This window comes from Microcaecilia unicolor, chromosome 6 (genome assembly GCF_901765095.1).
Source record: "Microcaecilia unicolor chromosome 6, aMicUni1.1, whole genome shotgun sequence".
Taxonomy (NCBI): Eukaryota; Metazoa; Chordata; class Amphibia; order Gymnophiona; family Siphonopidae; genus Microcaecilia; species Microcaecilia unicolor.
In genome coordinates this window covers 94,726,469-94,742,168 of record NC_044036.1, presented here as the reverse complement: position 1 = coordinate 94,742,168, position 15,700 = coordinate 94,726,469, and the positions used below count along the sequence as shown (strand labels likewise).

The 15,700-nt window shown below is 41.0% G+C and overlaps 1 protein-coding gene across 1 annotated transcript in view; it reads left to right on the top strand.

Annotated features, from left to right (window-relative positions):
* Positions 1-15,700, top strand: part of CACNA1E (calcium voltage-gated channel subunit alpha1 E) — a 786,482-nt gene that overhangs the window by 692,577 nt on the left and 78,205 nt on the right. The window contains exons 33-35 of the mRNA XM_030206580.1: positions 1,134-1,259; positions 11,784-11,849; positions 14,559-14,650. Of these exons, the coding sequence (XP_030062440.1) occupies positions 1,134-1,259; positions 11,784-11,849; positions 14,559-14,650 (284 nt within the window). The remainder of the gene's footprint in view (positions 1-1,133; positions 1,260-11,783; positions 11,850-14,558; positions 14,651-15,700) is intronic.

Below are 15,700 nucleotides of genomic sequence, written 5' to 3'. Positions count from 1 at the left end.
GACCATAGAAGTCTGTCCAGCACCAGTTTTGTTTCCCAATTACCGGCGTCACCTCCCAATCTCCACTAAGATTCCGTAGAGCCATTCCTTCTAAATAGGATTCCTTTGTGTTTATCCCACACATGTTTGAATTCCATTACCGTTTTCATTTCCACTACCTCCCGCAGGAGGGCATTCCATGTATCTTCCACCCTTTCTGTGAAAAAATACTTCCTGACATTACTCCTGAGTCTGCCCCCCTTCAACCTGAATTCATGTCCTCTAATTCTACCACTTTCCCATCTCCAGAAAAGGTTTGTTTATGAATTAATGCCTTTCAAATATTTGAACGTCTGTATCATGTCACCCCTGTTTCTCCTTTCCTCCAAGGTATACATATTCAGGTCAGCAAGTCTCTCCTTGTATGGTTTGCAACGCAAATCCCATACCATTTTTGTAGCTTTTCTTTGAACCGCTTCCAGTCTTTTCACATCTTTAGCAAGATATGGCCTCCAAAACTTAACACAATACTCCAAGTGGTGCTTCACCAACGACGTGTAGAGGGGCATCAACACCTCCTTTCTTCTGGAAATGAGCACTGAATATCTTGGATGTTCATGGTGAAGTGCTGTTTGCATGGAGATGCATACCAACAATATCATCCATGGGAAGATACAGCAATATTTTCCTCTCACTACCTTGATGAAATATATGGAGGAAACCACTTACATCTTCCAGCTAAAATAGCAAGGATTAGCTAATACTTGGCTTCCCATCCTCAACTGACAAACCAGTCAAGATGGATTCAGAATAAAAGATTGGAGAACTAATTCACAAAAACTGCACTCATATGATGATATAGCAGCATTCTAGTCAACTGGGGTGGCAGACACACCATTGTGTCCAAAATAGCAGCCATAAATCATGAGCTGTTTGCTTGTGATACATCACATTGACATAAAAATTTATGTATGAGAATTGTATGGGATATGAGCTAAATCAGAGAGTCAGAAGAAAAAAACAGAAAGAAAGTCTGGGATCTGAAAAGTGATATACTTGTCAATACCTTTTCTCCATGGAATTTGTGTATGAGTTTGACTACATGACATATTGACTGACATATTGCTCTGTTCTGTAATTTCATATTTCCTTAGTTGGTAAATACTAGCAGCTTCAACATGAGTTTTCTGAAACTGTTCCGAGCAGCCCGCCTCATAAAACTGCTGCGCCAGGGCTACACCATCCGCATTCTGCTGTGGACATTCGTTCAGTCCTTTAAGGTGAGAGTTTCACATTGCTTTAGTATTTGAAATGAAAGAAACAAGATAATTCTGATTGTAGTGCGGGAGGACAAGGGCCAAACAAGGGCTAATTAAACATTTTACCTTTGTACAAACGGAGGGGTGGGTGCATAAAGGCTCTGGGGAGAGCTGCATGTGAATGGCTAAGCATACAGTTTCTACCATGAGCTGAAGACTGTGCAATGCAGAAAGCTAATTACCTGCTAAGTTTATGTGTACAGACCTTGAGTGGTAATTGAGGAATGCATATTCCCAAAGGTTCAGTGGTAAGTTCAGCCTCTTGTGTACATGTCTTTAAAAAAAACTAACATTGCCAGCTTACATCTGCAGCTCTTGTTAAGCACAGAAATATTAACCTCACAAAGGGGATCTTTTTCTAAGTCACAGTAGAAATCAGCTGATGGTAAATGCTGAGATGCCCATTATATTCCTAAGGGGCATCTCGGCGTTTGCTGCCACCTGATTTCTACCACGAGCTAAAAATGCTACCATGACTTAGTAAAAGACCCCCCAAATTTCTTGCACATATAATTTTTGTAAGGCTGATATTTTTGTGCAGAGCAACAGCAACAGATATATGCTAGCACGTTCATTTTTTGTTGGGACATACGTACATTTTTGTTGTTACCTCCTGTCATGACTCTTGGAGCTTGGTAATTAGAAGCCCCAATATCATGGAGCATAACCCTGGCACAGCAATCACCTGAAGTCTCTATTATTTTATGAAGTCTCTTTTATTGAATAAATCACAGATAATTTACTCACAGATAGATGTTCAGGATAAAGAGACTTCTTAATCTGGAGGTTGTGGGAGGTGGAGATCTGAAGAGAGGTAGTTGTATTGCAGGGGGAGGGGAAAGTAGTTGAACAGGTAAAAATAGTCCAAAGCTGGGTGACTGGAATGTGCGATATCTCATTTGGAAGAAGATATTCGCAGGGTAAAAAATCCAGGTTTGTTACAGGGAGTTTCAGCAGGACAGAGCTGTCTGGAGCGAGATGGTGTTGGCTCCATGTCCCTGGCTATAATGGAGGAAGAAGCCCCACGTGGCTGAAAGGACAAAGAAGTGGTGGGGCTTCACACAGGGAGGAGCAGATAGAGACCAATGGGGACAGAGCCTGCTATCGGATAGCAAGGGGTAGTCCTAGAGATAGGAGGGAAAGGTCATACCTGGCTGACGTCTGAGGACAGATAGTAAGACTGAGCAGGAAGACAAAAGAGCCAAGCTTGGCAGAGAGAGAGGGAGAGAGAGAAGGTCTGAGCAGCCTCACAACCAGTGATAGCAGTTCTTACACAGCCAAACAAGTGTGGTTGCACTGCCTGTGAACTACATTACCCACAGTGCATTGCTCATGTATTTTTCCAGTGGGAAACTGCAGCAATGATAGTCCTTGGGACTGAGAATAACAGTAACGGCATTACACACATTTTAGGATCATGTTATAAACTAGTGCGAGGCTGTCGGAGGACAGAACACCTCCTGTGTGTGTTTTAGAGTTGCAGCTGCCAAACTGGCTGGAAAAGGACATGAAATCCTCTCAAGCAATCCTTCAATGCTGCCCTGTACCTGGCAAAACATTTCTCACATTATAAGCAAGTCAAAAGCCACTGTTTCTTTCTGCACAATGCTGCAGAACATTTAGAGGCATATTTTCAAAGCACTTAGCCTTCCAAAGTTCCATAGGTTTCTATGGAACTTTGGAAGGCTAAGTGCTTTGAAAATATGCCTCTTAATGGCCTCATTACCATATGTTTTAATGTAAGTTCACACCTGCACTCAAGTCCTTTCTGCATTGCTTGACCAGTAACATGCGCACAACTCATATAACCATGCAGTTAAGCTCACAGTAGCATTCTGCATTAGCCTCTGAATGTAGGATAGGAGAGACTATACTAGCACAAGAGGAAGATTATGGGCCATTAATGGTAACCACATTACAGTACATTACATTGATTTGTCTAGATTTCTTTCCTATTATATCCTTAATTTGATGAAAATATGAAGGATATGCAGGATAGCTAGTATTCACAACGTGAGTTCCATCACTGATTGACCCTATGTAGGAAAGCTTCTCCAGCCTAGTATATATTAGAAGCTATGGAGTTGCTTCACTGTACATGCACACCACGTTCCACTTGCTACTGTCATGCAGGACCAAGACAGACTTCCTCTTTCTGTGAAGCCAGTCAGATGTGCATCACCAAAGCTCATCTCAAGACAATGGTGTTGACATTCAAAGCAGTTTAACAGGCCAGCTATTTTTTTCAGACCACTGGCTTTAAAATTGCACCAGGTGCAATAGGACCATATCTATAAGATTCTTATAACTAGTGCCTGCAGTATCTGGGGCCCAACCATGATATCTCTCATTGTAAATTATTGGCCCAATATTCAAAATGATTTAACCAGACAACAGAGGACCCTACCTGATTAAATCATATTGAGCAGTGAGGAGGAGATATTCAGTGGCACTTAATTGGGCAATGCCACCAAATATCCCTTCTGACCACTACAGCACTGTTCAGGCATTGCCATGGCAGTTGGAGGGCATCAATATTTAGTGCTAATACATGAATAGCTAACAGGACAAGTAGGACCTTGTAAATATCAGCCCTATCTTTGCACAGTTAGCAATCTGGGTACAGCACTGAATATCAGCCTACATAAGCAAGTGATAGTTAGTAACTTGACCCATATTTATTTATTTGGATTTTGCTCACACCTTTTTCATTAGTAGCTCAAGATGAGTTACCTTCAGGTACACTGGGTATTTCTCTATCCATGGAGGACTCACAATCTATTTTTGTAATGGAGGGTTAAATGACTTGCCCAAGATCACAAGGAGCAACAGTAGGATTTGAACCAGCCACCTCTGGATGTCTAGACTGGGACTCTAACCACTAGGCTACTCCTCTGCTCCGTATGTTCACAGATACCCAAGAGAGGTCTTTGTGGTCAGGAAAAATAGCATAAATGTATTTTGGTGCTCTCTGTATTGGAAGCATCAGTCTACATGAATCCCAGAATACTGGGAATGAATCAGCATCGAGAGGGCACCATTCATCCTTAATATCGAGCATTGATAGAGGCCATTGAGATCAATCATCAACTGAGTCTCATCTGGAAAAGAGGAAAGATTCATCCTCAACTTCATTGATGCTGAGGGCTTATGATGCCAACTGCCAGGTGGAGGGTGGAACACATCAACATCACACATCATCGGAGAGTGATGTTGAGACTATGAACCATTTTAGCAGTTTTAGATTAATGACTCACACTCACAAGAGTGACAGTCATTTTAAAAACATTTTAGTTTTACTAAAAGCAAAGTGGATTGAATTGTAGAGCAATAAAGTTGTTGTTATAAAAATGTTAACAATAGTTGCAGGCTTTGTAGTTGCGGTACTTTTACTTTTTACTCAAATAGTATTATATTAGGCAGTTACTTTTATACATTCAGGACTTTGCTTACTAACCCATGCTTTAGGCACACTAAAAATTAGTGCTTGCTAACACTAGAGACACACTTAGGAATATATGGGTAAATGTAGCATTAGCGCATGCTAAATTTTAGTGTGTGCTAAAAATGCTAGCACGCCTTAGTAAACAGGGCCCTCAGTTAAGTAAATTTTTTAATGAGCTTTTCACTGTAGTTTTACTTTTACTTAAGTATTAAAATATACATTTATTTAAGTAGTTTGACCTAGTACTTTGATCAACATTGGAGAACAAACATATGTCTCTTATCTTATCTTAACATTTCTAGACCACTAGATCCTACCAGTCCTAAGCAGTTTACAATAGCAAAGCCTTTAAATAGAGGCTAAAATACAATAACAAAAGAAAAAAAAGCTTTAAAAAATACAATATAAATCAATAAACACAGAAACTGCCCACTTACTAATTCAAGTACTAAACATTCATAAAACGTTTTTAAAAGATACATTTTTAACTTTTTCCTAAAAATAAGGATCCTACCTTAATTTCAGTAGTAATTCGTTCCAGATGGAAAACAAAAAAGAAGAAAAAGAAGCATTCCAGAACTTCAAATATTTTAAACTAACAGGAGAAAGAGACACCAAGGATAGGCCATATCTACATCATGATACAGAAATAGAGGAAGGGTGCTTTAATAGCTCCATAAAAACTACAAGATGTCAAGCCATAAAAAGTCTTATAAACTAAGCACATAATTTTAAATATAATTCTGGCCTGCATAGGAAGCCAGTGGAGACTTGATAGTAAAGGTGTCACTCAATCATACTTAGGGCCCTGTTTACTAAGCCACACTGTAGGCATGTTAACATCTTTAACACGTATTAACTATGTACGCGCATTAATACGCGCCTACAATATCCCTATAGGCGCCTACACGGTTAGTGCGTTAAAAACACCAACATGCCTTAGTAAACAGGGCCCTTAGTGCTGTCACGTTTTGCAGTAGTTGTAATTTAGCCAGTGATTTTTAAGGAAGATCTGTATATATGAAATTATAATAATCCAAATGGGAGAGAATCATCACCTGAACCACCATGGTGAAAAGCACCCTATGAAAAAATGAACGAATAAGTCTTAGTTGTTTTAACTTTAAAAAAAAAAAACCATTTTCTTCAACAATCCATTTACCTGAGGCTCTACTACAACAGACTGCTGATCATCGCATGGAAAATTTTACATTCGGCTGAGTGTCTACTTAATCTTTAGAGAGGAAGTCTGCTTGCTTTGAGACCGAAGGATTCCCACACATTTGACGTTCTTGCATCAGTTCTCGAAGATAATCAGACAGAGTTTGCTGTCAGGTGAAAAATTGTTAGAACACTACCACAATGATTCCAACTTTGTGAAAGCCTTCTCTGTAACTGGAGAGCTTGACAATGATGACGAAGATGAAGATGCAAGTGATGAGTTAGACAGCACTACTTCTAATGTAAGTGATGATGATAAAGCATTCTTTGCTATATGGAAGTCAGGTATTTCAGACAGTGATCCCCTTGATCAATATCTGCAAACCCAATCAAAATACATTAGTAATATTGCAGCCTGGACTGATTTGAAGGAACTTTTTATCAGGCTGAACAATGCAGTTCCTGCTAGTGCAGTTGTTGAACACCTTTTTAGTTGTGCTGGATTAATGACTCACAAGTGCACTCACATGAGTAAGAGTCATTTTCAAAATTTAGTTTTACTAAAAGCAAAGTGGATTGAATTTTAGAGCAATAAAGTTGTTGGGATAAAAACGTTAACAATAGTTGCATTAATAGTAGTTGCGGTACTTTTACTTTTTACTGAAAAAGTATTATATTAAGCAATAACTTTTCACTTTCACTTAAGTACATTTTTTAGTGTGTTCTTTACTCTACTTTTACTTAAGTATTGAAATATACAGTTATTTTTACTTTTACTGACCTAAACTTTTGAACAACACTGCTCAGCTTGTTCTTTCTTTTGACCCAAATAATACAAAGGCCGCTGTCAACAAAGGCACACTGTCTAAATGGCTTGCAGACTACATTTTCTACACTTATGCCCAGGCAGATTTGACTCATGAGGGTCATGTCCTAGCTCACAATGTCAGAGCTATAGGAGTGGCAGTAGCTCACTCCAGAACAGCCTCCATGGAGGAAATTTGCAGAGCTGCAACGTGGATGGCTATTCGTACATTCACAGCTCACTACTGTTTGGAAAAGGGCTCTTGATGTGACAGTAGGATTGGCCAGAATCTCTTTTGTGATTAAAAGCTAACTCCATCCCCCTTAGGCTCATTGTCTTTTCTATCCTAGGCTACCTTCCAAAAAGAATATAAAAGAGGTAAAAATACACAAAAGACTAATTGTCATCTAAAATATGTTGGTGTCTCTCTCTCTCTCTGTTGAAGACAGCATGTAGCTAGGGAGTCCCATGCTGTGAGAACTTGCTATCCTGCCTGTCTTCAGAGAAAACCAAATTACTTACCTGTAGCAGGTGTTCTCCTTGAACAGCAAGATATGAATCCTCACGTATCCACCCACCTTCCAAGATGTATTCTACTCAAGCTGGATAACTAGACTGAGGTGGTCAAGTGTGACAGTGGCAGTGCGGGAAGTTGAGCACATACACAGTGAAGCATCTGAAAAGCTTCTAATACACACTAGGCTGGAGAAATGTTCCTTTGCAGGCTCCATCAATGACACTCATGTAGAAGTAGAAAGGACTTGTATCTATGGATACACCTGCTAGAGTTAAGTACCTTGGTTTTATGGTAGCATGATGGTATTACTAATTCTTTCTTTTGAAGAATGTCCTAATGTACATTTTGATTTATTATGTTGTTATTGTACATGTCATACATGAATACTGCAAGGTGCTTGAGTTCATGCTTACTGGAATGTAATGAATTTAGGGCAGTTCCATTTAGTAAGTACAGTACAGTCTCGATTACCAGACCTTCGCTAATCCGACCATCTGGCATATCCAACAGACCCCCCCCCCCCCCCCCCCCCCCAGTGATATCGCATTTATTTCTATTACAAATCTTAGAATAATTTTTGAAAATCAGGAACTCTATACCTTTTTTGAGGGGTTTATGCAGTGTTTTCCATATTATCCGACTTTTTACTTATCCAATAATAGGTTTGGCCCATTTAAGTCAGATAATCAAGATTATACTGTATGAGCAAATGTATCTGGATCATTTCAGTACTAAACAGAAATTGAAAGATCCTGGATAGTGCAAATGTGTTTTGCACATGGAATCCAGCTAGGATTTGGGATGTCTAGGTGAATTGCAGAGTTTTTCTTTCTGAAATACATCTAAATAAACTGGAAAATGCATTTGTATATCCAGTTGGAACCACCAATGGGAACAACTACTTTTAGTAAGTAGCACATTCAGAAAAAGAATAGCATCACTCAGGGTTTTAAACTTCTAAGTAATAGTTCTAATACATATGTTATTGTGTTAGGTGCTCATTTTCCAGTCTGTTCCCCGGATTCAATAAAGGTCATCCAAATTTGAACGTGTATTCCATATTTATTTATTTATTTATTTGCTGCATTTGTATCCCACATTTTCCCACCTCTTTGCAGGCTCAATGTGGCTTACATTATGCCGCAATGACAATTGTCATTGACGGTATGAGAAGAACAGAGTATTGTTACAATTAAGGTACATTAGATATCAAGAAAATTAGAAGTAAAGAAATAATTATTACATATCAGATATGCAAAATGTAGTGTACAGTATAGTGTTAAATAATGACAGTATGATTAAAGTAACCAGATTAGGAGTTCAATGTTGATTAGTTCTAATACAAATGTAATAGTGAGTCTTTTATCTAGTTTTATGTGCAAACTAGTTAGTTAATGAGCCATTAACAATCAGTTATAGATGTTAATTGTCACTCAGTAGGACTTACACATTGTGCTGTTGTATAACACTGGGTGCCTCAATATCATAGCGTACAATTCAAAAGGCATGGCCATGGTCGGGGTATGGGTGAGTCAGCGGCGTTCCCAGAAATTAGGTGCAATTAGGCTAATTTCCATCAGGTTTCAGCAGGTGTAAGTCCTTACGCCCAAAGTTGGGCATGGGAATTGGCACTTTGCGCTAAGTGACCTTTATAGATTTGGTGCTTAGGTGTGGATTTTAATAGCATCTAACTATGTGTGTGCTGGTGCTTACATGCAAAAGTGCTGGATTTTAAAAAATTGGATGCCCAAAACACTGTTTCCTCTAAGCTGAGTGGGGGTCCGTCACCTACAGTCCTACCAGTGGGAGGTGCTGTTTCACTATCACATTTTCAGTAGTGAGGGACAGGCAAGCTCTGCCTATCTCTGTGATTGAAAACACAATATTGAACCACCACCGCCCACTGGCAGCAATGCAGTTGGAGGACTCCTGCTCAGCTTAGAGGGGTCCAAGAAAAATTAAACACTAAGGAGTAAATATTCAGTCAATAGCAGTAAGCAATTTTTTAGCTGGGCCCCCGGCCTTTGACTTGGTGCTGCTGAATATCCCCTTTTAACTGCCTATCTGGTTAAATGCCACTGAATTTCAGTGGATAGACCTTCATGGATGATTTAACCAGCCAGGAGGCTATCCTGCCCAGTTAAATATCTTTGAATATCGACCCCCCCCCCCCCCCCAAGTGCAATTTTGAGATGGTTTTAAGCACTATGATGTCAGTTTTTAGTAGGAACTTGAAAGTGCTTTTTGAATGTTTTGCTCCATAGCCTTTCAGTCACTGGTGCAAAGCACAAGTTCAAATGAGAAGCTGACTGACATGCCTGCTCCAGTGCAGGTGAAAATGCAAGTGCCCAGACTTTTAAAGTATATGCGGCCGATATTCAGTGCTATTTAACTGGCCAGAAATTGCCACTGACCAGTTAAATAGCACTTCAGTGCCTAACCGCTAATATTCAGCACGAGATAACCGATTATCTCCGCTGAGTATTGCTAGCTATCACCAAAAAGATAATCGGCAATATTCAGCGCTGATCGGCTAAGTTTAGCAGCCAAATCGGATCACCTAAATAGCAGCCCTATCTTTGGCCACTATAAAACCAGCCAGTGCTGAATAGTGACATAACTGGTTAAGTTTCAGCCGCCCCCCCCCCCCCCAGATATTCAGCTCCGGTCACCGGAAATGGCCCAGCATTGAATATCTGGGGTTAGGGCCAATCGCGGCACATAGACAGGCTGCTTGAATATTAGCCTCTATGTGTATCGCCATTGTAAAATCTGAAATGCACACAAACTATTCCAGCCCACCAAAAAAACACACACAGTTGCATACGATATGCCCCCCCCCCTTATAAAATGTGCATGCTGTGGAGCTGCACATGTAAAGAGTGGCTTTTTAAATAATAGCGATTAAGACATATAAAAGTTGTGCAAAATGAGCACCTGAGGGAGCAGTTTTGAAACTCTGAGTGAGGGGCATTGCAAGTCCTGTATACATGTGATGTCTTTCCTCTGGACTAAATCTGTCCCTTTTCAGTCAGGGTAAAAATACTTACATGGTGACCATCACAAGTACTTTCACCAGATTTGAGGGGAGGGAGTGAATTTTCAGCTGTTCTTTTTCAACAAATAAACAAGCTATTTAGCTGTAGAAAAAGTGTGATAATTACTCTGTAAAGGGCCAGACACAGCAGAACCTCTTGATTTGCGAGAGCAGGGGTGGGCATCCTTTATACACAGAGGGCCCCCCTGAATGTCAGTAATATCCATAGCAGGCCACACCATTATATAATGTTGGAACCAGAAATGAACAGAGCTCTATAGACCACCTCTAATAAATACACAGGTAAAAATGTAACTAAAATGATGGAAACAAACTGCTAGAGTGGCTATTCTGAAAATAGGTGTGAAATATGGTGCAAAAACACTGGTTAATTACCGTATATACTCATCTATCAATTGAGTGCAGTTTTGGGACTAAAAATGGCCAAACGTGTTGTGAGCTGTGCATAAGTCGATGCCAGAAACATGTTCCTCTTTGCTGCACCCTTCTCTCTCACACACACAGACAGCATGTCTCTCTGCTGCACACCTCTCACTCCCCAAACACAGGCAGCATATCCTGATTTTTTTCAATACATGTAACCATCATGCCCTACTGACATGCACCCAGTATATCTCTCTGCTGACCCCCTCCCCCCCCCCCGATACATACAACCACTATATCTGCCTCCCACACATACATCCAAGCGTATCTGTTTTTTCACTGCCCACGTATACATAGCACATTCCTCTCAAACACCCATATAAAGCCAGCACATATGGTACCTCTGCATTAACCCCTCCTCTTGCAGCACTTTTCCTTCTCTGGCTTCTCACACAGCTGGTAGTTTTTATCGTTGGTCCCCTCTCCACTCCCTCCCCCTGCCTTCTACCTTTAAACATCTATTCCATAGAGCAGCAGCACACCTAGGCTGAGTGTGGTCAGCTCTGGAGTGCTCCCTCTGACTCAACTTCCTGTTTCCACATGGACGGGACAGGTCAGAGGGAGTTCTCTGGAGTAGACTGCAGGCGGCCTAGATGTACTGGCGCACTGTGACTGCTCTATGGAAGATAAGTTTGAAGGTATAATTGGTGGGGGAGGGGTGCTGAACCACAGGTTGTAGGAGGGAGAGAAGTTGAGGGAGAGATTCTGGATCGTGCCACCAAAAGGGGTGGGGAGTGGAATTAATTTTCTAAGCACTACAGGGTGTTACCCAGAGATAAGGTGACCCTGCTTTTTTAAATGCTTTATAGAGCATACATTTCTCAAATTTTAGACAAGTATGTATGGTATATTTTCTGTGTATACTTCCCATGGTCTTGCAGGCCACATGAAATTCAGTGGCACTCCCCATTTGGCCCATTGGCCTCATGGTTGCTATGCTAGAGGAAAGGGAGATTGGTTTAGTGAAGTTACTAGTTTGATGTAGGCTATTCACTAGTTTTTACCAGTATGTTAAATGCTTTTTCTTTGTTTAAAATATAAAGGATCCTTGTTCATTACGTTTTCTTTTCTTGTAGGCCCTACCTTATGTCTGCCTTTTGATAGCTATGCTGTTTTTCATATATGCAATCATTGGGATGCAGGTGAGGATATAAATCATTTACTTCACATGTTTAAGTTACTGTGGTAATCCAGTACTACTTTCATTGCTCCCATCAGGGCCAGTCCAAGACAATTGGGCACTCTACATGAACCTTCAGTTTTACAACCCCTCTCCCTCTCACCAATTATCTTTCAGGCCTCTAGTTCTTCTCCCATCCTTCCCAAGATTTTGATAATTAAACTCAAGAATCATGATTGTTCCAAAACAACCATATAAAAAAAAAAATCCACAAATAGGGGGTATTTTTCACATACACTTTTTATCAGCAGCATGGATTAAGGAGATGTCACTTCTTTGCTTTTTTAACCGAAGGTAACGGTGTAAATTGGTGGTGGGGGAGGGAGGGACTGGAGTCCCAAAATGATGACCAAGGATTTTAATGCAAAGGAAGTGTGGCACTTTATTTTTCTATTTATTTTCTCCTCCTCAGTGCCCCTTTAAAATATGGAGGCTACATGAAGTCCTCAGTTACATCAATGCTAGGAAAATCACCAAGGGATCCATTACACTGCCATATTTGAGTATTATACTTTACCAAATCCTATGCCAATTTTCTAGTAGTAAAACAGCACAATAACTCTTTATTTTGCTGTACCTTAGTAAATAGTCCCAATGTGCATTAAACTTCATTAATTAATTATTTCAGACTGGTAAATGTACCCCTTAGCCAGCTAAGGGGTGCTTTTACAAATGCATGCTTACCACAGCATTAAAGGGCTTGCCACAGGGCGTTCTGAGGTATCCCATGGTAATTTTGAAATGTAACTGCACAAATTGTGTGTAAAAAAGAAAGAAAAAATTATTTTTATTTTTTCACCAAGGGGGCGTGTCTGGAGCAGAGAGTGAGCACGGCTCCACTAATCGGCGCATCGGCATTCCTGCACACTAACTGATTAACGTGTGATTAGCTCATGAGTCCTTACCACCTACAAAATGGGTGGTGGTAAGGGCCCATGCACTAATGGCAACATTAGCACATGGTCTTTAATTTCCAAATTGGCCATTTTCTGACTATGGAAAAAGTGGCAGCGTGCGGGAAAGATCCACGTAAGGGCACACTAAGGCCACTTTTTGCCGCAGCTTTGTAAAAGGACTCCTAAATTTATCTTCCTAAATGCTGTTAAATGTAACCTCGTATTCAGCCACAACTGCAAATTGGTTTATAAAATGATTCCAGGGGTTATATGCTATTTGGTATGTCCACGAAAATATTGCGCAGTTCATAAAGGCCCTATTTATTAATGGGTAGCATATAATAATGCTGTTATCACAAGCTAAATGTTAGTAAATAGGGGCCAAAAGGTGTTATACTGTATAGCAGTATTCTTCAGTGCAAGGCCTGGGGGCCAGTGGTGACCCCTGGAGACTTCAGTGGTGGCCCCCCACCATTCTAGGTTTCTTTTTTTCTCTACTTTCTACCTCTCTACTCAACCTTGGGTTGGAAAGGAGGAGGGGGATGGGGGGAAGACCTACATCCTTGATGAACAAGGAATTCTTCAATAGACAAAGGGAATTGCATTTGGAAATACCAACCTCCTTTGGATATCCCCAATGAAAAGTTTAAAAGCAGGCTGGTGGGGATGGACGTCAAACCCACACTGGTCAGCAATGCCAAAGCTCCACATGGAAAGATATTTGGTGGCTCTCCTTCAGCTTGTTTGGATCCAAAGCGACCCCAACTTAAGAATTAATGAAGACCACTGCTGTTCTTGTGGCGGCCGCTTGTGTTGCTTTACAGAATGAGACTGAGACATTCTGTTGTGGAGCTGATATATAGCTTGTGGCGGTCAGCATTTTTTAATGTGCTGACGGTCACAGGCTGTAATAGACCTGGATATTCAGTGTCACACCTTTCTGGGTACCTGGCACTGAATCGTATCACTCAGCAACATTGTCTGGCAGTACCTTCCTTCCATTGTATTAGACTGGATACTATTTGGATTCACATTTATAGTGTAATGGCCCCCACCTTGTGAATTTCCCTACCCTTAACACTAAGATCAGAGTCTTCACATACTACATTTAAATTAGAACTATAAACATTCTTATTTCGGGATGCCTCTCCCTCCTAAAGCCTTGGTGAGGGAGGGAGGGACTGTTGCTCTTGTCAAACCATTTATGCTTCCCTGTTTTGCCTGCCCCTGGGGAACAAGACACCTATTGCCAGCTGTCCTCCTTGAATGGATGATTTGTTTTTCTTTCTCCTGTAATGTTTCCTACTTGTCTGATCTTTTTCTGGCACTTCCTTGACATTAATGTAATTCATTTCTCCCCCCCCCCCCCCCCCCCCTTATGATTTTAACTTTGTACACCATTCAGATAGTATGCTCCAGGGCGGTATATCAAGGTTAAATGAAACTTGAATATCTGGGACATTTGTAGCCAGTATTCTGTGCTGATACCTGCATGGTCAGGTTAGTTATCCTGGTACTAAAACTGATATTAGCAGGGCCCGAATAACTTTCAAGTCTACCCCAACCCTGTCCCCAAACTGCCCCAGGGCTAATCAGATAATGCCGTGGTGGTCAGAGCGGTTATTCAGCGGCATTCTCCAGTTATGTGCCACTGAATATCGATGCCTGAGCCGGTCAGCTCTATTTAACCAGGCAGGACACTCCTACCCACTTAAAAAATGCAGAATGTTGACCTCTGTGTTTTTATCAGTCATTTATGCAGATATTTGTTTTAGGTTTTTGGGAATATCCGTCTAGACGAGAACAGCCACATTAACCGTCACAATAATTTTCGTAGCTTTTGGAGTTCGCTGATGCTTCTTTTCAGGTAAATCAAATGCATTTGCACTTCTATTTATTTATTTATTTATTTATTATTTTGCTTTACATGCAGTTTCCCAAGAAAACAAGCATAACACACAAGAACAGACAATACATTGCCACACAAATAAAATACTGAGGAGAAACAACTGCAGGAAATTAAAAAAAACAAAACAAAAAACAATGTAAGCCTGAGACCCCAATTTAGAGAGATCAAGAAAAAGAAATAGGAGACAAAGGAGAATCACAGGTACCTCCATAAAGGAAAAGGAAGTTAGTACTGACTAGTAAAAAAGCCCCGTTTCTGATGCAAATGAAACGGGGGCTAGCAATGTTTTCTTCTGTGTGCATGTGGGAGTGTGTGTGTCCCTGCCCTCTGGCCTCTCTCCCCTCCCCCCTCTGAGTCCTTCACTGTTACAGAGCCAGCCATTTGATTTCATGCTCTGCTGTTTTCCTTCTCTGACTGTGTTACAGAGAGGGCGGGGCAGACACTCATAGGGAAACCGGATATCTCGCCCCCTTCACACTTCCGGCTGGAGGCTTCATAGAACGTTGGTTTTGCCTTTTATATAGAGAGATATGTATCAATCTAAGGGACCCTTTTACTAAACTGCGGTAAAAAGGGCCCTGCGCTAGCGGCAAGGCCGTTTTTGTCACGCGCTGAGGCCCTTTTCTACTGCAAAGGATATAAAGGCCAAAAAAAAGACATGGCCATGCAGAAAGATTTTACTTACCACATGATCATGTGGGGGGAGCATTTAAATCCCCCCATTGAGGTGGTGGTTAGGGCTCCTGTGCTAACCCACAGTAACCGGTAAGCCATGGCACTGCCCGGTCACCACCGGGTAACTGTTGCGCTAAAAAATAGGGACCTATTTTCCCTAGCGCGGGAAATGGCATGCTCTGGGGCTGGAACTACCGCCGGCGCCCGCATTGGACTGACGGTAGCTCCATATTGGTGCACGGTAAGCCTACTTATCGCATGGCCATTTCTTTTCCTCAGAAGTATCACTATACAGAACTAGCAAGTAACATTAATTTGCTAAAAGTAAAAAAA